Source organism: Carcharhinus amblyrhynchos, chromosome 2 (assembly GCF_965287045.1).
Source record: "Carcharhinus amblyrhynchos chromosome 2, sCarAmb.v2.hapA, whole genome shotgun sequence".
NCBI lineage: Eukaryota > Metazoa > Chordata > Chondrichthyes > Carcharhiniformes > Carcharhinidae > Carcharhinus > Carcharhinus amblyrhynchos.
This window is the reverse complement of record NC_137325.1, coordinates 81,537,973-81,562,811: the sequence shown is the minus strand read 5'-3', so window position 1 is coordinate 81,562,811 and position 24,839 is coordinate 81,537,973. Positions and strand designations below refer to the sequence as shown.

Sequence of the window (24,839 nt, the reverse complement as noted above, 5' to 3'; positions counted from 1 at the left end):
TCCTCTTGGGAAGAGTGATCATTGTATGGTGGAGTTTCTGATGCAGATGGAGGAGGAGAAAGTGGGTTCCCGGACATGTGTCCTTTGTTTGAACAGAGGGGAGTATGGTAGGATGAGAGAGGAATTGGCGAATGTTGATTGGGGGAGCGCGTTGGAAGGTAGGTCTGCTGAGGAACAGCGGAGGATCTTTAAGGAAGTCTTTCTTGGTGCTCAGCAGAAATTTATTCTGATGGTTAAAAAGGATCATAGGAAGAGAGGTAATCAGCCGTGGATAAGGAAGGAGGTGAAGGAAAGTGTTAAATTAAAAGCGGATGTGTTTAGAGTAGCTAAGAGTAGTGGGCGAGAAGAGGATTGGGAGAAGTTTAAATGTCAACAAAGAATGACAAAGAAGTTGATAAAGAAGGGTAGGATAAACTATGAAGCTGGGCTAGCGCTTAATATAAAAAAGGATTGCAAGAGTTTTTATAAATATATAAAAAGGAAGAGGCTGACTAGGGTGAACGTTGGACCCTTAGAGGATGAGAGGGGGGACTTAGTGGTAGGGGATGGGAAAATGGCTGAGGCCTTGAATAACTTTTTTGTTTCGGTCTTCACGGAGGAGGATGTGAATAATTTGCCGGGTGTTAGTGATGGAAAGATGGTAGGAGTGGAGGGCCTGAATGACATTATTGTTACTAGAGAGGCAGTGCTCGACAGACTGGAGGGACTGATTGTGGACAAGTCCCCAGGACCGGATGGAATGCATCCAAGGGTTCTGAAAGAAATGGCGGAGGTGATAGTGGATGCCTTGGTGATTATTTTCCAAACGTCGCTGGATTCCGGGGAAGTGCCGGAAGATTGGAAAACGGCTAATGTTACGCCGTTGTTTAAGAAGGGTGGCAGGCAAAAGGCAGGGAATTATAGGCCAGTTAGTTTAACGTCTGTTGTAGGTAAAATGTTAGAATCCGTGATCAAGGAGAAAATAGCAGGGCATCTTGTGGAGAATTGTTTGATAGAGCAGACGCAGCACGGTTTCGTTAAGGGGAAGTCGTGTCTGACGAATTTATTGGAGTTCTATGAGGATGTGTCTTGGGCGGTGGATAGAGGAGAGCCGGTGGATGTGGTGTTTCTTGATTTTCAGAAGGCGTTTGATAAGGTGCCTCACAAGAGGTTATTACAGAAGGTCAGGGGGCATGGAGTTGGGTGTAGGGTGCTAGCGTGGATAGAGGATTGGCTGTCAAATAGGAGGCAGAGAGTGGGGGTCAATGGGTGCTATTCGGATTGGCGGTTGGTGACTAGTGGAGTGCCCCAGGGGTCGGTGCTGGGACCTCAGCTATTTACCATTTATATAGATGATCTGGAGGAGGGAACCGAGTGTAGGGTGTCGAAATTTGCTGATGACACCAAGATTGGTGGAATGGCAAATTGTGCGGAGGGTGTGGAGAGTCTGCAGAAGGATCTAGATAGGCTGGGTGAATGGGCCAGGAACTGGCAAATGGAATTTAATGTTGGCAAGTGCGAGGTGGTCCACTTTGGTAGGAAGAATGGTAGGAAGGACTATTACTTACGTGGCGAAAAACTGCAGCATGCGACGGTGCAGAGGGACCTCGGGGTCCTTGTGCATGAGTCGCAAAAACCCAGCTTGCAGGTGCAGCAGGTGGTCAGGAAGGCGAATGAGATGCTGGCCTTCATAGCGAGGGGGATTGAATATAAAAGTAGGGAGGTCTTGCTGCAGCTGTATAGGGCACTGGTGAGGCCGCAGCTGGAGTACTGTGTGCAGTTTTAGTCACCGCACTTACGCAAGGATATTTTGGCCTTGGAGGGAGTGCAGAGGAGGTTTACTAGGCTGATACCGGAGTTGAGGGGGTTCAACTATGAGGAGAGGCTGAATAAACTAGACTTGTACTCGTTAGAGTTTAGAAGAATGAGGGGAGATCTCATTGAGACATATAAGATGATGAATGGGATGGATAGGATAGAGGTGGAGAGGCTCTTCCCGCTCAGAAAGGACAGTAGGACTAGAGGGCACAGCCTCAAGTTAAAGGGGGGGCGGTTTAGAACGGAGTTGAGGAGGAACTTCTTCACTCAAAGGGTGGTGAATCTCTGGAATTCTCTGCCAGTTGAAGTGGTGGAGGCTGCCTCGCTAAATATTTTTAAGACGATTGGTTTTTGATAGGCAAGGCGATTAAGGGATATGGGGAGAGGGCGGGAATGTGGAACTGAGACACGAGAGATCAGCCATGATCTTATTGAATGGCGGGGCAGGCTCAAGGGGCTAGATGGCCTACTCCTGCTCCTATTTCTTACGTTCTTATGACCTGGGCTCAATTCCCGGCTCGGATCACTGACTGTGTGGAGTTTGCACATTCTCCTCGTGTCAGCGTGGGTTTCCTCCAGGTGCTCCGGTTTCCTCCCACAGTCCAAAGATGTGCGGTTTAGGTTGATTGGCCATGCTAAAATTGCGCCTTAGTGTCCTAAGATGCTTAGGTTAGAGGGATTAGCAGGTAAAATATGTAGAGATATGGGGGTAGGGACTGGGTGGGATTGTGGTCGGTGCAGACTCGATGGGCCTCTTTCTGCACTGTAGGTTCCATGATTCTATGATCAATATTTATATTGTTAAATTGCTATGTAATCACATACTGTAGAAATTCCTGCATAATGTTGCGATTTGCCTGGTACGTTGTAAGCAGGACTTCTGTCCTTAGGTAGTGCTGTAGGTGTTGCCCAAGCTCACTCAACTTTTTGTTTTGTTTCCTTTGGGCAAGAATTTGTCCTTTTACCCACCCTGCAATTGTTCAAGCGAAGAAGGCTTTTCAAAAAAAAAATTCTCCATACTTTTCCTTCTCCCAGTACATACAAGCCTCCTCCTCCCTTAGCAATCAGCTACCACATCATAATCTAATTAAGGGCTGTTGTCTCCAACATGTCTAGCCTCGTTCTCACTCAGCTTCTTCACCACTCCCACTGTGCCTGCAGCTTATCATTTCTTACTCAGTTCGGCCCAAACTTGTGTCCGCTTCCCTCAGGCTTCTTGTCATCTCAGTCAATAGACTGTCACTTAGTTTCTCAAATTGCAAGGACCACTTGCATTTTAAACAATTATATATTTTACCAGTGACTGTGACAGGTGAAGCTTTATGGCAATGCAGAATCCTGAGAGGGGACAGGGGAGAGGATGGACAGCATATACCATCAACACATACACACCAAAAACTGAGTAAAAGAGAAAGGTTTTATTAGCCACGCCTGTGGGACAGTGATAGTAATCACAGCAGCAATGCTCGTATTTTTAAAAACACACTCTACTCTGTTTTTCCTTCCCTATTTTGACTTTAGACTTCGTGCACAAATTCTCTTTTTCCACATCTTTCAGATTTTAAGTGCCCAATAACCTTGATTCTTCACAACCCGCTTAAATATCCAATTCTACCTTTTCCACAACTTCTCAAATTACTTAACTCACCTCTATTTCCAATTTACGGCCCAGTTCATTGCAGATTCATTTGTCCACTCTTCCTTTTAAAAATCCTGTCATGTTTCATTAACATTTTCATAATTGCACCCAGTATAATGCCGTTTTATTTTACTTTGTTTACACAAAACCAACACTCTTCTAGAATGCATCTTCTAATACACTGTAAGCAATGCCATGGGGGAACCTGCTAGTAATCTATGAAAGAACAACTAAAATTCCAATTCGTCAGCACTTACCATCACTCTCTGGCAATCGGGTTAATGCAACATCCATCATAAAACCATTTCCAAATGACAATGTTTGCACGCATTCACCTAGCCACAAACAAATTGTGAAATTTAGTTTTGCATTCTGAGAATTGAAATATCTGACAAAGAACACAAAAAATGCTACACAAACATGTAACGGCAGTCAACTGTGTCCAATTGAATGAATGGTGCAAGTTAATCTAAAAATTATTATGTTAGGTAATCATTCATAAATTGTCATTCTCTGAACTGAACAAGCTTACAAAAACAAGGCAACTATTTCATTCTGTTAGAATTATCATCCAGCTGTTAAAGCTATTTGTAAAAATTAATTACAAAAAAAAACAGAAAATGCTGGGAAATCTCAGCAGGTCTGACAACATCTATGGGGAGAGAATAGAGTTAATGTTTTGACTCTAGAATGCACTTTGTCAGAGCCATTTTGTTTCAGATCCAAGCATCCGCAGTATTTTACATTTATCTTCGTATATAAATTAATTCATCAGTATCACAAGAAACTCAATATTCTAGCTTATCTAACTGAACATAGCAAGCTCAGAGTTAACAAGAAACATTCCTCACTGCTGGGATCTCAACTAAGCAGGAAACCTGAGAGGATTTGAACTCTGAAGGACTGCACTCTGAAACAGCCCAACCCATTATCACATCAGTGAGAAAAAGAAAAATAATGCAGATGCTGGAAACCTGAAATAAAACAGAAATTGCAGCATCAGGCAATATCTGTGAACAGAGTGTTTCAAGTCAATGAACTTGATCCATTGTGTTGACATCACTGCAGCCAACTTTTCATTTATTTGTACTTCTTTGAATTTAGTCTTTAGCATTCACTGCTCCTGATGTAGTCTCCTCTACATTCGGAACACAGTGACTGATCGTTTTGGTGAACACTGCGGTCTGTAAGTGAGACACCGAAGTTCCCAGTCATTTGTCATTGAAATTCTCTGCTCAACTTCCATTATGACGTCTCTGTCCTCAGCCGCTAACACTGCTCTAATGAAACTCAATGGAAATTTGAACAACTACACCTCACCTTTCCATTTATATTCCCGTGCCTGTGCTTTCAAAATTGTTTACAAGATTCTTCATGCAATTTTAAGCCCCACTTTAATCTTTCACAAAACAAATTTGTACAAAAAATAAAAAAGTGACACAATTTTATACTTCCCAGCTTGCTGTCTGTGAGAATATTTCAATGCAATTGGCTGCTTATCCTTCTTAACAATATAACTGCTGCTGGATGCCTAGAGATCTCCTTGACTTGCTGCCAGGTTCAAACTGACATCAGTAAAAAGAAAATCAGATGTTAAATCTTTGAAGACAGCTTTCTTACAGGTCAGCAACAGGTTTTGTTCTTTTGCCACCAAAATCCATCCCATTGTTCTTGTTTTTCTTAATGTCAAGCTTGTTGTTGACACTGAGCAACAATTCGGTCAAGATGGGGAAGACATTAGCAAAGACAAATAACTGTAAAGTCTAAAGTTGCTGGTCTGAAAAAGGCAATGATTAACCAAAAAGTCAGGAAATAGTTGGCCAGAATTCAATAAAATGTGGGAAATCTTTATAGAATCATACAGTACAGAAGGAGGCCATTCAAGTCCATTCCACTGGCCCCCTCCCCATAACCCATGCATTTACTCTAGCTTCTCCTCTTGACACTAAAGGGTAATTTAGCATGTGCAATCCACTTAACTGGCACATTTTTGGACGGAAAGTGACAAAATATTTGCAGAGGTCAGGTCCGAATTGGAAAACAGAAAACGATAATCCAAAATGTGCAGTTATAAATAAAAAGGAGGAAATGCTGAAATAGAAGGCAAAAGTGATGCTCAGACATTAAGGGCATAATAGGAAAAGGTTAATCAAGTGTGTTTCTGAAAAAGGGCACTGCCCTCTGAGTGGGGCCAGGAATTATTTTGGTTAATAGTTTCCCAATATGTATTTCCACTCCCGCCACCCCTATGCCAACTCCCACAATATGCACAATGGTTCCAGAGCGTGACTCTGATTTTGTTACATCCCTCACCCAGAGTGAGTTGTTGGACAGCCTACCTTTGCGATGTGGCCCCAGTCAAGAGACCAAAATTATGACTTTATTGCTGGGTTTGGTGTGCCAACCCTGCTTTCTAACTTCAGATTGAAAGTTCTGCCAGGTCAATAGCAGCTGAAAGTGATGGGGAGAGAATTATCCAAGCCTGGATAATGTGATAAGAGTAATGTGGAAGACTGGTTTTCAATTCAAAAATACTAAGACCCACCATCTGGAAAACACCATTTGAGATGGCCAGAGTGAAGGGCCACCCAATGATGTTGGATCAAACATGGTCTGCCACCAGGAATTCAGGTGGTAGGCCTGCAACCTTTCAAGGCCAACTTGGTAAAACCTCAGCCATCAAGGTTGCCATCTTTTATATTGCCTCAGTGACTTAGTTTCAGTTCACCAGCTCGCAATTTTGGGGCAATCCAGTTGGACACAATTTGCTCTGGAATACCAAGTCTCATTTGGCAGACCCTAGGATATCCTCTCTTGTTCCCCAATTCAGAACCCCTGGAACAGACAAGGTGCAAGATACAAAGAGACAAAATCAAGAGTTGTTCAGAAGGAAATCTGTCATCCAAGTTTGAATTTTAAGAGTCCTGCATTTAAGAGGATGCAAGTTGACTACTAAAATCATTGTCGCCATTGAAAACAAAGGCTAGCAAAGTTCAACTGATGATGGACGATGTGTTAGAGTTACCAGCCACTTCAGCACAATGTTGATTTTAATCAAAACACTGCAATCCACTGAGAAGGGTATGAGAACTGCAATCAGCAGATTCTCACCATCTCTCCATTACAGAGGCCTCAAGGCCAGTTGCTGCATTCCATGCTCAGACCACTGGGCTCAGGTTCCAACATACAATAGCTTCTCCTCTACACTTGGGACAGGTTCAATAATCAGATGATCACAGTCACTGACTCAATCTCTGCAACTTCAGCTGTCTCTGTGCTGTGATCAGATTTGCTGCCAGACAGAGTAATTGGTAGACAATGCCCCATTACAGGGTAATGTATGGAACAGGAACAAGCGGGCAGTGCTGTTTCTGAAGGTGACAGCACATTTAGACTTTCCAGAGACCTTCCCTCAATGAACGTAAATGTGACAGCAAACAGGCAGAGGCAGACTGTGGTCAAGGACATTTCACAGTAACTGAAAACCCATCCAGTTTAAATATGCCTAACTCTACAATCAGTATATAATCTGGTTATATGGTACATCAGAGATACATTATGAAGAACAATCCTATACAAAGATCACATTTAAAGCAATAACATCTATTTACATTAAAGCTATGCTGCATGCAGAGAGTATTCTTGTTATGGTATTGGATAGAATGTCATCTGGTGACAAACTCAGCAAATTTAGCAGCTCAGGAGGAGGTAATGACATCGTAGATGTAAGTATATTTGTGAGGGCGCGTGAAGTTGTTACATTTCACAAACAGACAGGTTGTTCTATTAGGATCTTTCAGAACATCATGAGTACAATTAATGACACCACTGGACTTTGTTCATTCAAACTAAAATAGTGCCCGTGTGCCATTATTGATAATCCACAGCAAAATTAATGAAGTTACCAACTAGTGTCAGTCACTTAATTGAAATATCCTTGCGCTGCACTGACGTACTCTGCAACAGCCTGGAATAAACTTTCATCATAAAAGTGTAGGAAGTAAATGAGCTTGATGTCTACTGCTAGTTCTTTACTTTCGTGGTGTTTACCTGCAATCATGATTGAAGTATGCAGCATAATTTTGTTTCCTTACTTTCCTGAGATCTATCTCACAGTAGGCAAGCCTAGGCAATTACACCTTAGTCTGTTTATATAAGTGGGGGGGACAATGACATGTATGAGCAGATCTCATGTATTTCAATCTGATACAGAATCATAGGATGATACCACACAGGAGACCCTCCAGCCCACCACGCGTATGCCAGCTCTTTGATGAAGCTATGCAATTCATCACATCCCCTGCTTGTTCCCCACAGCTTTTTAATATTTGTTCAAGAATTTTTTCAATTCTCTTTGAATCTGCATCCATCACCCCTTCAAGGCAGTGCATCAAAACTACTGATTGTGAAATCTCCAGTTAAGTTTCTCTATTCTAAAAGAGAATAACTCCAGCTTTTTCATGCAACTGAAATCGTCAAATTTGGTGATGATGATGATTCTTCACAGGCGAAGACCATGAGACGGTCCATTTCTGGTAGTTGGAATGATCATTGGTAACTGAAGAATTAATCTTGACCTTCAGGCTCTTGAGCAGTTGAAAAACAGGAACTCCTGGGTTGGAGGGGCTGTGCTCTAAGTAGACTTCTTACATTGTCTCCCATTTTCTTCAGCAGTCTCGCATTTGTTTGTTTTGATCTTGTAGATTGCTTTCCTGGTTGTTGCAAACAGCTCTGTTAGCGGCCTCCTACTCCCAAACCTGCAGGTCAACGTCAGCCAATATGACCTGCCTTAGCAACTGCCCTGTATAGTAATGCATAATGAATAGTTTGCCAGGCACTCTTCAACAGACAGCCAAAAGAGCTGTTGGCCTTGGACAGACGATTGTCCATGTTCATTTAGACAACGGTACAGTTTGAGATAATACTACCGAGATAGGTAAACTGTTCTATTGAATTGAGGTTGTTGCTGTCGATACTGATTTGCCCTGGACTGTAACTTCCTCAGGGATATGGCTGGTACAGCACTTCTGTTACCTTCAGGCTAACAGCAAGGCCATATGCATTTGTTACCTCAGAGAAACAGTTTACAATGAATTGCGTTGCTTTCAATTCAAGAAAACAATTATCAGCAAACAGAAGTTCCATAGATATTTTGCTGTGGTTTTCGTAAATGCCAATCGTTGCTTCAGGTTGAAAAGACTGACATCTGTTCGCAAGTGGATAATTACAGTCTCTGTCAAGCCTGTCATTGCTGCCTGAAACATCACACTGAAGAAAATGAAGAAAAGGGTTGATGCGACAACATACAATTACTCAACATCAATAGAGAAAGTGAAGCTGCCTGGGAGGACTCCATTCCACATGACCTGACCTTGCTGGCCTTTGTGCATTTGATGGCAAATAGTGACAAACCTTGGAGGGCACACCAGTGTAGAGAGCTTCTCCCAATTTCCATCCCAATTGACCTTGACATGACCTACAAGGGTAGCACACAGGCCTATGATTTGTCATCTACAATTCTCTTGGATCTGTCTTGGCGCATCTGTCTATAGTTCCCCTTTTGGGTCTGAATCTGCAGTGATGGTCAGGGAGGATTTCTTCAACTATTGTCAGTACAGGTCTTTATTACAGGGAGACAATCACTGCATCTCAACCGTTGTACCATTCTAGTCAATCTCTTCTGTATTCCCTCCAAGTTTGGCATCCTCCCTGACGTGTGGCGCCCAGGGGCCGAACCAGTAGTTTATACTACCTTCCTGCTTTTGTTCATTATTTTTAAAGCCAAGGGTTCCAATTTGTATAATTTAAAACAGCCTTCTCAACCTACCCTGCCATCTTAAAAGATTAGTATACTTACTATCCCAGGTCTCCTTGTTCCTGCATCCCCCTTAAATATGTACTATTTAATTCATAATCTCTTCTGAATTTTCCTATCAAAATCTATGACTGCACACTTCATCCATGCTTAATTTTAGCCACCTGTGTCTGTCCATCTCATCAGTTTATCCATGTCATTCTATATTCTGATACTGACCTTCTCAGCAAACACAAGTGCGCATGCACACATGCACACAAAATTTTTCATCTGTGCCACACTGACCCTTCAATCTCATGAGCTTTCATTTTGTTAACAAGCTTATTTTGTGATACTTCGTCAAACTCCTTCTGAAACTCAAACATGTGAGACTCACCAGCTGCATCTGTTACTTCACAAAACTTGATCAAGATTATCAAACATAATTTACTTTAACCAACTCTGTAAGTTCTTTGCCAGCAGCTTCTTTGAAATAGTGTAAAGACAAAGAGATTCCATAAGGAGACCACTTGCCCTAATTTGTAGGCATGAAACCAAAAAAAAGGATAGCCTAAAGCCTACCGCCATAAATTATCTGGCCACTGAGCTGACCAAACACCACAAAGTAAAGAATTAATGGGACAAAATAAAACAAAGCATTAAATTTCCAGACTGTCTTTTTAAATAATTAAAAGCATAACTATGAAACCACAATTTATATGAGTAATACAAAGGAATAGTACTGTTAGTATAAAAGGCAGGAATATTATTGAAACTATAATGACATCATGAATAATAAAAACTCGCTTATTCTTGACCCACTATTCATCCAAAATGCACGCCAATTTCTAATCTCCACCTCTATTTTTGCTCCATTATATCCCTCGTGGGCTCATTCATATAGCTTAATGGAGCTGAAAATCAGGATTCACGCATTTTCCATTTCTTCTGATGCACGGGGTCAAAACAAAAGTAAGTAATTTTAAAATGTATACATCTTGGCAGCTATTTGCACCTGGGGGAATATGAGAACAATACTGTAGTTACAGGGCATCTGATGGCGATTGTTAAATAGCAATATTAAGAAATTTAGAGGAATCAAAATTTTGCATTGTGTTCTTATTTATAATTCACCCATATTTTCATCTTCCATTAGCATATACAGTAAAAGTAGTATCTTACCCACAGATCCTTGTTTAGTCCAAATTTTGACAGAGGAGTCTGCTGCTGCTGAAGCGATCAGCAATTTTGGATGTTCATTCAAGCCAACAGTTTCATAAATAGTAGTCACAGCACACACAGCTCCTGAATGCCCTTCGAGCAGAGTGCAGGCTGCAAACTGAATAGCATAAGTAATGTAATTGATCCTGCATAAAAACTGCATGTAACCATTGTTATCAACTTTGCAACATAATACTAATTAAAATGGCAGAGGAAACACGGAAGAAGACCACAGCTGGACCTGTTGACAAGAATTTTAAATTTGATCTACTTAGGCACAGGGAGCCAAGACAGGTCAGTTGAGATAGAAGTGATGATCAAAAAGGAGATGGCAGGACAAAAGACAGGTGTTCTGGATGAATTTCAGTTGATAAAGCTACAGATCAAATTACTGAGACAAAGGCATTGCAAAATCTAGAAGCAACGAAGATGTGATTAAAGGTTTCATTGACGTTTGGGATAAAGTAAGCGCAGAGGCAGGAAAAGCTATTAACGTGGCAGGAACAGTGAGAATAACATAGCTCTGTATTGAATAGAACACCGAGAATGTGTCTCACCTAATTTAGAACAATCAAACAGCTGGAAGGAGCTGGAACGGTGAGGAGGAAAGACGATAGATTTGATGGCAATTGTAGAGTGTGCTTAAAAAAATTATTTCTTCAACCAGTCCAATGTTCAATTGCAGGAGTTTCTGACCCATCCACAACAATGTCAGACAGGCACAGAGTTGGTCATGAGATTGGGAGAAGCGTTGAAGAGGTGAAAATGAATTTTATTTGTATAGATGTGAAAGCTGACCAAACATCTTTGAATGGTGTCACCAAGGGGTAGCATGTTGATGAGGAAAAGGAGGAAATTTTGGGGAACTTGAAAAGTGATTGATACAGTCGCTGGAGAAAATGTCATTTTAGAGATAGGCTATTTGTATAGGGACAGGTTGGACTGGACAATGCAAGGAATGTGGTCCAATATCATAACACTATACTACTGCATCATATCATCCACTAGTACTTAAAAAAAACTGTGCTCAAAATTATTTTTCCTACTAAGAACATATCTTAGAAGGAAAGAAAGTTATTGAACAACTTTAACCATGTTGTTCCTAAATTTTATTTAAAATTCAGAATTATATAAATTTCTGACATCAATTTTGACTGTCCTGTTTCTGTTCCCAATGACTGCGATAAAGTGAAAAGACATTTTCCTGCAAAAATGTTATTTCTAAATCTACTTTCGGGTATTGAACATAAATGTTAGCTGCTTTCAAATCTAATGACTCACCTTAAAATTCTGCAACTCCCAAACAATCAGACAGTTATCAGATCCTCCCGACACAAGTTCTGTTTCGGGACCTAGAACAAAAAACAGTCGACTCATCAATACACTATTAATTTTTAAGTTGAGTAAACAACTTGTATAGATGTGATATTCTCCATCTACAATGCAAGATATTCTCGCATTTCTACAAAACAGCAATAACAAGGGTTATTGCTTTATGAGTAAATTACTTCTATCAAACACATTATTACAGTTTGTAAACTTTTTGAAAATGCCTTGGTTTAGCAAGGAGCAAGATACTTCCAAAATCAAAGAGGTATTTAACTTATGGGGAACTCAAATTTTGCATACTTGCAGTGCCAGCCTTACTCAGATTTCCAAACAAACTGCTAACAGGGGGATAGGGCATGAAGGTGAGGGGGGTCTCGTAAGGAGTATAAACACTAGCACAAAGCAGTAGGGTCAAATGGACTGTTTCTCTATTGCATATGTATACTTTTACGTAAATTTGCTCTTAACTCAACAGTACATAGAAAACTACAAACTAATTTCTGGAATTCAGACTACAAGGTTCATTATTTTTAAATTAATTCATGGGATGTGAATGTCACTGGTTAGGTAAGGAATTATCACTCATTCTTAATTGCCAGTGAGAAGATGGTGGTGAGCTACCTTCTTAAACTGCTGCAGTCATGTGGTGTAGTTATATCTACAGTGCTGTTAGGGAGGAGGTTCCAGAATTTTGACCCAGTGGCAGTGAAGGAACAACAATTTAATTCCAAGTCAGAATGCTGAGCAATTTCAAAGGGAATTTTCTGATTGTGTTCCCATGTGTCTGCTGCCCGTGTCCTTTTAGATGACAACAGTCATGGGTTTGGAAGGTGCTGTCTAAGGAATCTTGATAAATGCTTGCAGTGCACTGTGTAGATGGTACATACTGCTGTCACTACTTATCGGTGTTGGAGGGATTGAATGTTTGTGGACAGGCAACAATCAAACAGGCTGCTTTTTCAGAGATGGTGTTGAGCTTCTTGAGTGTTGTTGGAGCTGCACTCATCCAGACAAGTAGAAAGTATTCCATGACAACCTGACTTGTGATTTGTAAATGGTTTGGGGAGCCAGGGGATAAGTTACTCACTGCAGACTTCCCAGCCTCTGACCTGCTCTTACAACCACATTATTTATGTGGCTGGTCCAGTTCAATTTCTAATAAAGGGTAACCTCCCGGATATTGATATTGAGGGACTTAGCGATGATAATGCCTTTTATGGTAAAGTCAGATTTCTCTTAGAGTCATAGAGGTTTACAGCATGGAAACAGGCCCTTCGGCCCAACTTGTCCATGCTGTCCTTATTTTTTTTAAACCACTCAGCTAATCCCAATTGCCCACAGTTCAGTCAGGGTTTGTGCTCCTGACTGCAATCCAGTAATTCCTGCTTTAAAGACCCACCAGTGCTGCTGGCAGACAAAGACCGTATTGCACTGCCCTCCTGTGCCATGCTGTTTAAGAACTTGCCAACATTCATTGTGCAAGCTGACAAATGAAGAAGTGCCAATAATTGCAGGTCAGATACATCGGCTCCTCAAGCTCAATCGCCATTCAATTAATTCAAGACTGAGCTGTACCACAATTCCATCGACCCACCTTGGTTATGGAACCCTTACTTTGCTTGCCCAAGAAGTACCCATCAGCCTCAATTTTGAAATTTACTATTGACTCAGTCAATAGTAAGCCTCAGCAGCTTTGTGGAGAACAGCATTTTGATAGCACCCCTGAATGGTCTCATTCTAATTTTAAGGTTATGCTGCCTTGTTCTGGGCTCCCGTCACCACAGGAAATAGTATTTCTTTTATTTTTGGGAGATGGTCATTGTCCGGCATGTGTGCACGAATGGTACTTGTCGCCCCAAGCCTAGATCTTGCTGCATTTGGACACGGACTGCTTCAGTATTTGAAGAATCATGGATGGTGTTGAGCATTGTCTAATCATCAGTGAACATATGACTTGTAAGAGGTTATTGAAGCAGCTGTAGCTGGCTGAGCATAGGACACTAACCAGAGGAACTCTTGCAGTAATGTGCTGGATCTGAGAGGATTGACCTGCATCCACCACAACCATCTTCCTTTGTGCCAGTTCTTGTATACACACACACACACACACACACACACACACACACACAAACCTGCTTTCACCCCCCACCAAAGCTTTGACAAAGGGTTGTCTAGACTCGAAACATCAGCTCGTTTCTCTCCTTACAGATGCTGCCAGACCTGCTGAGATTTTCCAGCATTTTCTTTTTTGGTTTCAGATTCCAGCATCCACAGTAATTTGCTTTCACTTATTGAGAATGGGGATATTTGTGGAGCTTTATCCTCTGGTGAATTGTTTAATTGTCCAATGGAACCTGCAGGAGTTGTTGCATTATATCTTGTAACACAATGCTGCCATGTATACTGGTGGTGGATGAGTGAATGCTGAAGGGGGTGGATGGGGTGTCAATCAAGTGGACTAATTTAAAACAGAGCTTTGTCTATTAACTGCATGCAAACTAGGCTGAGTTTAATTTAACAAACACCTTGGGATGTTTTATTAAGTTAAAGATGTTTTTTTTTTAGCTAATACAAATACCCAAAGCCATGCATTAGTCATCGGTTTAAGGTGATTAGTCCAAGTGTCTGTAGAGGAGGCACTCCTCGATAATAAGCAGCACAGATCATGTATTTCCACAAATGCATAAGGGGTTTGTACTGAGACACCAGTGATGAAGGTTGGATCACAGGGGCCTTGGCCTGTCCTGAACCTGTTTAATAAGGACCACTTTCTCTGCAGTAGTTCAGAGCCTGCTACTTAAGAAACGGGGTTTGTCACAAAGAATTTGTTAGTGACTTCAAGTGCTTCCCATTCCTTGATCCAATAAACATTTGCTAATAGATCTTGCTCAGGAAGTGTTCCACGTGGAGCTCTAAGTAGGGAGACAGGCAATAGGACATCATGGAGATGCAGCAAGGATGATTTCAACTAATTTGGATGATTTCAACAATTGGTGGATGTCTGGGGCAGTGATGTTTGCTTGGACAGAAAGCTGGTGAAGGGTGTTGGATGGAGAGCTGCAGTTAAGATTTGCATTCAGTTAAGGGTTAACAAGATTTTTGTCTTCTGACCTTTGCCAGACAAGTACACAGTACTGTTGCAGAGTATGAAAGTGTCGGTGTTGAGGTCCTGAGTGCTCTAGCAAGTTTGTTTAGTGGGTTGTTTCTGGTTTTGACATTTGCTGCTATTTTCTTCAGATGTTCCCAGGGGGACAGAATTCTATCTAGAGTCACTCCCAAGCGTGGCGGGTTGGGTACATGCTTTAATCTCTAGCCATCTATGTAGATATGCAGTGCTTTGTTGGCACTGGCAGTGTAGAAGTGGAATATATTGGATATGGTTTTAGAGAGATTTACCGTGAGGCACAATGTGTGCTGCAGCAGTTTATCAACTTTGTAATATCTGTGTTAAGGATTTGGTCCAGAGTGCAGAAGAATAGGGCTTGGGTGGTACAACAGATGTCAACAGCATAGGTGAACGCGTGGGATATGGTTCTTGGTGGGTCATTTGTACATATATCGAATGGAATTGGAGGTGGTAATGAGCCCTCTGATAATCCGCTGGCCTGTCATCTCCATGTACATCTCTTTTGCCAAGGTAGAGCCCGAAACGTTTGTTGTAAAGGAGAGTTTCAACAGACTGTCCCGACTCAGGTTGGAAGCACTCTGAACAACTTTACCTGACTTCAGAATGTTTCAGAAGCCATTACAATGTTGGTGGTGAGTGTCATAATGCCAGGTGGGAGTCAACAGATCAGCATTCAAGTCTTACCCTTGTCAGTACCCAGGCACCCCTGGGGAAATTAACAACTCTACCAGCAGACTGAATTTCAAGAGAAGATTAAATGACCCTAAAAGAGCTCCTTTGCAGAATTCTAATAACACTCCCCAACCCCCTCCCACTCCCCCCTCCCTCGACAGCCCCTGGCCCTAGTCCCGTCAGTCTCAACACTGAGCAGCCCTCTGGGTTTTTTGTAATAAGGCATGCTCTCTGAACCTTACAAATTAACATGAGAATTTGTCAGCTGCCAAGTGAAATCTCGCTGGATGTCTTGCCACCCAACATGCCATCAACATCACTTGCATACAACAGATCCATCCTGCAGCTGTGCTAGATGTTGTTTAACTTGAGAATAGTGCTTAACCAAAGCACTTTCCTGCAATTTCTTAAAATGATATTCTTTGCCAATAAATACCAAACTATGAGCTAAGATAGGCAATCCAATTGGAGTCTGATTTCAAAATGATGGCCTTGCCAATGTTGGGAGTTTCAAGTTGTGAACTTACAATGTCAAAACTACATATTATGGATTTTTGATTCAATTTCTTCACAATAAAATGCTCACTTTGCCTCCCATCCATCAGTACTTACCACAATCATCTCGATGAGCCCACTGCACACAGTTAACTCTGCCTTTGTGTCTATTCAGAGTTTCGGTCACTTTTATTTTCTGTTGAATCAAAGACATTTAAAATAGCAAAAGTTGTTGACTGGTCAGTTACAAGCACTTAAAGCTATTAATGCAATTGCTCAGAGTGTTCTATTCTAAACTTGGTCATACAGTAAGTACAGACTAATTGAAGTAGTAGGCACCCTCATGAGTCAGAGAGGAAAAGTAAAAGGCACAGCCCTTTACCCATCTAAGCATAAAGTTTGCCCCACCTTAAAATTCAAACGTTAGTTTATGGCACACATCTCTCCACTCAAAAGTATACAAATTCAAATATATTATGATCTCTATTTGCCCAATGTTCCTTTTCCATCAGTGTAGTAATGAATTTTGCTTTGCTATTCATCATAAATAGAATATGATGTGTTCTTTACTAGGTTCTTAATGTACTTTTCTGGAAAAGTGTCACTGCCCTGACTACCTGAGCTCTTCTGCTTCTTCTGGCTATGAAGAAATTTAAATATTATAACACATCATTCATACTACACATGTCCCTCACTTCTCCAATTGTAAATCAAGCCACAAAATCACCAGCAGGATGTCTGTGTATAGCTCCTATCAGAACTTTGAATTGCTGATCCTTAACTCTACCCTACTGCCTGATCACCCTTACCTTATGTAAAAATGAGACATGAAGGCTCAGTTAGGGCACTGGAGAGTTACAAGTTAGCCAGGAAGGAACTAAAGAGAGTTAAGAAGAGCCAGAAGAGGACATGAGAAGACTTTGGCAGGTAGGATCACGGGGAACCCTAAAGCTTTCTATAGGTATGTCAGGAATAAAAGAATGATGAGGGCAAGATTAGGGCCAGTCAGGGACAGTAGTGTGAAGTTGTGCGTGGAGAATGAAGAGATAGGAGTGGCACTAAATGAATATTTTTCATCAGCATTCATGCAGGAAAAAGTCAATGTAGTCGAGGAGAATACTGAGATATAGGCTTTTAGACTAGACGGGATTGAGGTACATAAAGAGGTGTTGGCAATTCTTGAAAGTATGAAAACAGATAAGTCCCCTGGGCCTTATGATGGGGTTTAATCCTAGAATTCTCTGGGAGGCTAGGGAGGAGATTGCAGAGCCTTTGGATTTGAACTTTATGTCACCATTGGCTACAGGTATAGTGCCAAAAGACTGGAGGATAGCAAATGTTGTCCCCTTGTTTATTAAGGGGAGTAGAGACCATCCTGGAAATTATAGACCGGTGAGCCTTACTCCTGTTGTGGGCAAAGTTTTGGAAAGGATTATAAGAGATAGGATTTATAATCATCGAGAGAGAAATAATTTGTTCAGGGATAGTCAACGTGGTTTTGTGAAAGGTAGGTCGTGCCTCAAAAATCTTATTGAGTTCTTTGAGAAGGTGACCAAAGAGGTGGATAAGGGTAAAGCAGTTGATGTGGTGTATATGGATTTCAGTAAAGCATTTGATAAGGTTCCCCATGGTAAGCTACTACAGAAAATACAGATGCATGGGATTGAGGGTGATTTAGTAGTTTGGATCAGGAACTGGCTAGCTGATAGAAGACAGAGGGTGATGGTTGATGGGAAATATTCAACCTGGAGTTCAGTTGCTAGTGGTGTACCGCAGGGATCTGTTTTGGGGCCACTGCTGTTTGTCATTTTTATAATTGACCTAGATGAGGGTGTAGAAGGATGGGTTAGTAAATTTGCTGATGACACTAAAGTCGGAGGAGTTGTAGATAGTGCGAATGGATGTTACAGTTTGCAGAGGGACATAGATAAGGTGCAGAGCTGGGCTGAGAGGTGGCAAATGGAGTTTAATGCGGAAAAGTGTGAGGTGATTCACTTTGGAAGGAGTAACAGGATTACAGAGTATTGGACTAATGGAAAGACTCTTGGTAGTATGGATGAGCAGAGAGGTCTCGGTGTACATGTGCATAGATCCCTGAAAGTTGGCACCCAGGTCAATAGGGTTGTTAAGAAGGTGTACGGCGTGTTAGCTTTTATTGGTAGAGGGATTGAGTTTCAGAGCCATGAGATCACGTTGCAGCTGTACAAAACTCTGGTGCAACCACACTTGGAGTATTGCGTACAGTTTTGGTTGCCGCATTATAAGAAAGATGTGGAAGCATTGGAAAGGGTGCAGAGGAGATTTACCAGGATGTTGCCTGGTATGGTGGGAAGGTCTTATGAGGAAAGGCTTGACGTTGTTTTCGTTAGCGAGAAGGTGGTTAAGAGGTGACTTAATTGAGGCATACAAGATGATCAGAGGATTAGATAGGCTGGACAATGAGAGCCTTTTTCCTTGGATGGTGATGGCTAACATGAGGGGACATAGCTTTAAACTGAGGGGTGATAAATATAGGACAGATGTCAGAGGTAGGTTCTTTACTCAGAGGGTAGTAAGGGCGCGGAATGCCCTGCCTGCAGCAGTAGTGGACTCGCCAACTTTAAGGACATTCAAATGGTCATTGGATAGGCATATGGATAATATTGGAAAACTTTAGGTTAGAGGGTCATTATATTGGTTCCACTGGTCGGCGCAACATCGAGGGCCGAAGGGCCTGTACTGCACTGTAATGTTCTATGTTCTAAAATCCTTTGCAGGGGTGGGGACCTTAATATTTACGTTCTTTCTTTCCCAACTTCCTTGTCCTTCCCAAATATCTTTTGCACTGGAATATTTAGTTGCCAATCATATCCAGGTTTTAGCCAGATCACTGCTTTGAACTGAATTTATGCTTCTAGTTCACTTTTACTTCTTATATATACGATCAAGTACAAAATCTATTTCCAATAACTGTTTCCACCATTCCCAAACACCCTACTGATGCTCATCTAAGACCTTTTGACTTATTGTTTCAAATCTTCCATATCCACACCCCTCAACAGCTTAAATCTTTCTCCAAAGGCACAACTGCCTCTGTGCTTTAGATTAAAAAGCAGGGTCTGTACACATCTCTCCTGGGCACCAAGAATGGTCCCAGTATTTAAAATCTTTTCACAACCCTTTCTCAAATCAAATTCAGTGCTGTAGTTGATGGCTCATCTTTACATCGTTGCAGGGCTTCCTTGCTTCAGCATTTTCCTTCCTGTCAATGGCCTCTAAAGCAATCAATCAACTTTATATGCATTTATGCTGATAATTCAACTCGAAGTCCATTAATTTTCTGCAGATTTAAGTATTATTTCACCAGCACAAAGGCAGTAAACAAATAGAGATATCAAAATTATCAAAGGCTTTAATAAAGTAAACAGAAAACTAGCTAAGCAAATTGCTGACTCAGTATAATGAGCATAAATCAATCATCAAAAAAGATCCAGTGTTAATTATAAACCAGACATTAATTAATGTGTTTAGTGCAAAATTGAACAACTTTGCATTTATTTTGCACCTTTAATTGAATTAAACGTCTCAAGGTGCTTCATGGAAGTATTATCCAAAAAAAATACAATTCACGGGTGATCCAAAGCTTGGTCAAAGGAATAAAGTTTGAGGAACACCTTAAAAAGACAGACAGGTGGAATTAGGGGTAGAATTCTAGACCTTGGCTCAGCTGAAGGTATTATTGCCAAAGAAGGAATGATTGACATCAGTGATGTGCAAGAGGCCAAAATTTCAGGAGCACAAAGATCTCAGAGGATTGTACAGATGAAGGGTGTTAGAGAGATAGGGAAAAACAAGGTCATGCAGGAATTTGAAAACAAGCAAAATAATTTTTACAACAAGGAACCGATGTAAATGAACATAGGGTGCACGGGCTTGGGGGGGGGGGGGGGAGTTAATCAGTCCTTATTGAAGTCAAAAATGACTGGAGGGTTTTGATGAGCTCCTGCTCACGGAGGGCTGAAAATGAGAGACTGGCCAAGATAACAATGAACTAATCAAATCTCGAGTTAACAAAAGGTACGGGGAAGATTTCAGCAGCAGATGAGCTGAAGCAGAACAAAGGTGGCAGATGTTCTAGAAATGGAAGTAGGTGGTTCTAACAATCAGGCGAATATGGCGTCAACAGCCCATCCCAGCATAAAATAGGATGCCAAGGTTGTAAACAGTTGTGGTCAAGCAGAGTGATGGAGCTGGCGGCTAGAGAACAAACACAATGGCTTCCCAAGTGATAACTGGAGGAAACATCACCCCATCCAGTGTGGCTGTCAGACAACAGGCGTGACAAATCAAGCTCAACACAGTGGTTGAGAGATGATTGGGAGGTACAGGTGGGTCAAAACTTACATCATGGCTTTGGATGATGTCATCAAAAATTAACAGGCTGGGGCCACGTATTACTCCTTTGGGGGATTCCAGTGACAACAATGCAAGAGTATGAAGAGACTCCGGCCTGAATAATTCTCTGAACTGGATAGATTGGAATGGAACCAGGCAGGGTCAGTCCCACTCACTGGGTTATAGAGGAACAGCGTCAAGAGGGGAATGGTGTGGTCAAACATGTCAAAGACTGCAGACAGATCTAGAATGACACAGAGGGATATTTGCCACATCATATTCATATAGGATATCATTTGTGACTTCAATCCTGATTCACTGCTGTGGCATGTAAATAAAAAAATTAAAAGAAAAGTTTATTTATTAGTCACAAGTAGGCTTACATTTACACTGCAATGAAGCCACAGTCTGGCTCCTCTTCAGGTACACTGAGGGAGAATTTATTGTCACCAATCCACTTAACCTGCACATCTTTGGACTGTGAGGAGAAACCAGGGCACCCAGAGGAAACACACGCAGATACAGGGAGAATGTGCAAACTCTGCACAGTGACCCAAGCCGGGAATCGAACCTGGGGTTCCTGATTCTGTGAGGCAGCAATGCTAACCACTGTATCACCATACCGTCCAAGAGGAGTCCAAACACAGGCTGGATTTGAAAGGATGCCATACTTCCTACCCCTCCTCATTTCGGTAGGACAAATTTGAATGCTGATTACAGGGTCAAAGGCAGAGTTCTGAAGAATGTGGAGGAACAGAGAGATCTTGAGGTTCATATTCACAGATCCCTGAAGGTTGCCACTCAAGTGGATAGAATCGTGAAGAAGGCTTATAGTGTGTTAGCATTTATTAACAGGGGGTTTGAGTTTAGAAGCCGTGGGGTTATGCTGCAACTATACAGGACCTTGGTGAGACCATATTTGGAATATTGTGTGCAGTTCTGGTCATCTCACTATAAGAAGGATGTCGAAGCATTGGAGAGAGTGCAGAGGAGATTTACCAGGATGCTGCCTGGTTTGGAGGGTAGGTCTTATGAGGAAAGGTTGAAAGGTTGAGGGAGCTGGAGCTCTTCTCTTTAGAGTGGAGGAGGACGAGAGGCGACTTAATAGAGGTTTATCAGATGATGAGGGGGATAGATCGAGTGGACGTGCAGAGACTATTTCCTCAGGTGGATGTAGCTGTTACTAATGGGCATAACTTTAAGGGATATAGGAGGGATGTCCAAGGTAGATTCTTTACTCAGAGGTTGGTTGGGGTGTGGAATGCACTACCCAATGCAATAGTGGAGTCAGACGCTTTGGGAACTTTCAAGCGGGTATTGGATAGGCACATGGAGCACACCAGAACGATAGGGAGTGGGATAGTTTGATCTTGGGTTCGGACATAGCTTGGCACAACATTGAGGGCCAAAGTGTTGTACTGTTCTCAAACAATAAAAAGTCGCTCGGGAACCTTTCCACCCAAAAGCAAGCTGCCCTGCATGATTTTACTTTATTCAATTTTAGATTTTAGTTTATTTTAATTCAGCCTTGATTTTATTAAATGGCAGAGCAGGCTCGAATGCCCAGATAGTGTGCTCCTAGTTCTTAAGTTCTAATATTCTTATCTTACTTTGCACAATTGTCTGCTATATTTCATTGGAACACTAGCTTCAGTTCAAAAGTGCTTCATTGGTGATATCCTAAGTTTGCAAAATGTGGCAAATAAATGCAATCTTTTTGTTAGTAAATGGAAAAAATTGCATTTGCTGGCATTTTTCTAAACTGATACAAAATAATAATAAGGAGCAGGAGCAGTCAATTCAGCCCCTCAAGCCCACTCCCCAATCCAATATGATTCAAGACACTAGTTACGACTTCAGTTGGAATGTTGTGCACTGTTCTGGGCGGCGCATAGTTCCAGGAATTAAAAACTTCAGATATGAGGGCTGCTGAAGTAGGGGCTATTCCCCTTGGACATAAGAAAGGCTACGAGGAGATTCGATAGGTGTGTTCAAAATCATGAGAAGCTGGACCGAGTAGATGGATTGACAACTTCTGCTTGTAAAATGATCAAGAATAAGATGGCACAGATTTAAAATGATTTGCAAAAGAAGCAACGTGACACAAGAAGAAAAACTTTTCCACACAGAGGTTCAGATCTGGAATACACTCGCTCGAATTGTGGTGGAGGCAGGTTCAAACAAGGCACTGAAAAGGACATTAGATGATCACTTGAACAGAATAAATGTGCAGGGGTGTGGGGTCAAAGCAGGAGGATTGCACTAAATTAAGATGCTTGTTTGGACAGCTGTTACAGACATGATGGGACTGAATGGTCTACTTCTGCACTCTGACAATTCTGTGATTCTCAAGTAAACAAACCGTTGGAAATTTACAAAATTTTTGTTTCTTGATTTTCAGAAGGCATTTGATAAGGTGCCTCACAAGAGGTTATACAGAAGGTCAGGGGGCATGGAGTTGGGGGTAGGGTGTTAGCGTGGATAGGGGATTGGCTGTCAAATAAGAGGCAGAGAGTGGGGGTCAATGGGTGCTGTTCAGATTGGCGGTTGGTGACTAGTGGAGTGCCCCAGGGGTCGGTGCTGGGGCCTCAGCTATTTACCATTTATATAGATGATCTGGAGGAGGGAACCGAGTGTATGGTGTCGAAATTTGCTGATGACACCAAGATTGGTGGAATGGCAAATTGTGCGGAGAGTCTGCAGAAGGATCTAGATAGGCTGGGCGAATGGGCCAGGAACTGGCAAATGGAATTTAACGTTGGCAAGTGCGAGGTGGTCCACTTTGGTAGGAATAATGGTAGGAAGGACTATTACTTACATGGTGAAAAACTGCAGCATGCGACGGTGCAGAGGGACCTCGGGGTCCTTGTGCATGAGTCGCAAAAACCCAGCCTACAGGTGCAGTAGGTGATCAGGAAGGCGAACGGGATGCTGGCCTTCATAGCGAGGGGGATTGAACATAAAAGTAGGGAGGTCTTGCTGCAGCTGTATAGGGCACTGGTGAAGCCGCAGCTGGAGTACTGTGTGCAGTTTTGGTCGCCGCACTTACGCAAGGATATTTTGGCCTTGGAGGAAGAGCAGGCAAGTTTCTCTACGCTGATACCGGAGTTGAGGGGGTTGAACTATGAGGAGGGGCTGAATAAACTAGGCTTGTACTCGTTAGAGTTTAGAAGAATGAGGGGAGATCTCATTGAGACATATAAGATGATGAATGGGATGGATAGGATAGGGGTGGAGAGGCTCTTCCTGCTCAGAAAGGACAGTAACACTAGAGGGCACAGCCTCAAGATAAAGGGGGGGACGGTTTAGAACGGAGTTGAAGAGGAACTTCTTCACTCAAAGGGTGGTGAATCTCTGGAATTCTCTGCCCGTTGAAGTGGTGGAGGCTGCCTCGCTAAATATATTTAAGACGTGGGTTGATGGTTTTTGATGGGCAAGGGGATTAAGGGCTATGGGGAGAGGGCGGGAATGTGGAACTGAGCCACGACAGATCAGCCATGATCTTATTGAATGGCGGGGCAGGCTCGAGGGGCTAGATGGCCTACTCCTGCTCCTATGTCTTATGTTCATCAACATCATTAGCATTTCATATATGTACACATAAAAAGTATGCATGTAGATGATACTTTGTCAGAGCTCTGAGGAAGGTTCATCCAGACTCGAAACGTTGGCTCTAATCGGCTGAGATTTTCCAGCATTTTTCTATTTTTGTTTGATTCCAGTAGCCGCAGTAGTTTGCGTTTAACCTGCTGCACAATGTAAGCGTGCATTCCATGCGAAGAGAGCACAGCCAACACACTTAAAAATGTCAATTTTGGTTCGAAAGGAAAGAAAAGCAATTTTTTATTATTATTTCGATCCGGATATTCCAACAGAGTTTTCTATGCCTCGGCAATTGCTGCATTGAGACCACGCCCCCACATTGCTCAGATTGACAAGTTGTTCCCTCCCAGAGCCGCACACACTCGGCATCTGACACTCAGAGACGGCTCCTACTTTAACCTTTACCTCCGGGTGGTAAATCACAACCGAGCGGCAGCTGCCCAACGCCACGCGCCCTCCTCTGCCCCAAGACAGCGCGTGCGGAGTCCGGTTCGCGCACCGCGCAACGTGAGCACTCTCCACGGGGGCCGCCATCTTCGTTCCGGCCCTCACCTCTGACCCGGGTCGGAGAGCACGCGTGCGCACTGACGTTTGCGTTCTCGCGCAGCGTGGGAAGCGAAGTCTGTGCGCTGGAGAGTGTGACAGATACAGTCAGCACGTGGATATTCTGGTCACAAAACTGCAACATGCACCTCGTAGACAGAGCTGCAGTCAGACTGCACAGTGTAGAGATAGATATGTATGTCAACCCTGTCATTCTTATAAATGAAGCAAAATATTTTTCAACA

At 42.3% G+C, this 24,839-nt stretch overlaps 1 protein-coding gene across 1 annotated transcript in view; it reads right to left on the bottom strand.

Moving 5' to 3' along the window:
• Positions 1–24,591, bottom strand: part of elp2 (elongator acetyltransferase complex subunit 2) — a 146,531-nt gene extending 121,940 nt beyond the window's left edge. The window contains exons 1-5 of the mRNA XM_080208010.1: positions 24,457–24,591; positions 16,192–16,270; positions 11,733–11,803; positions 10,413–10,569; positions 3,694–3,771 (exon numbers count right to left, since the gene is read on the bottom strand). Of these exons, the coding sequence (XP_080064136.1) occupies positions 3,694–3,771; positions 10,413–10,569; positions 11,733–11,803; positions 16,192–16,270; positions 24,457–24,585 (514 nt within the window). The 5' untranslated portion in view covers positions 24,586–24,591. The remainder of the gene's footprint in view (positions 1–3,693; positions 3,772–10,412; positions 10,570–11,732; positions 11,804–16,191; positions 16,271–24,456) is intronic.
• Between the last annotated feature and the right edge of the window lie 248 nt (positions 24,592–24,839).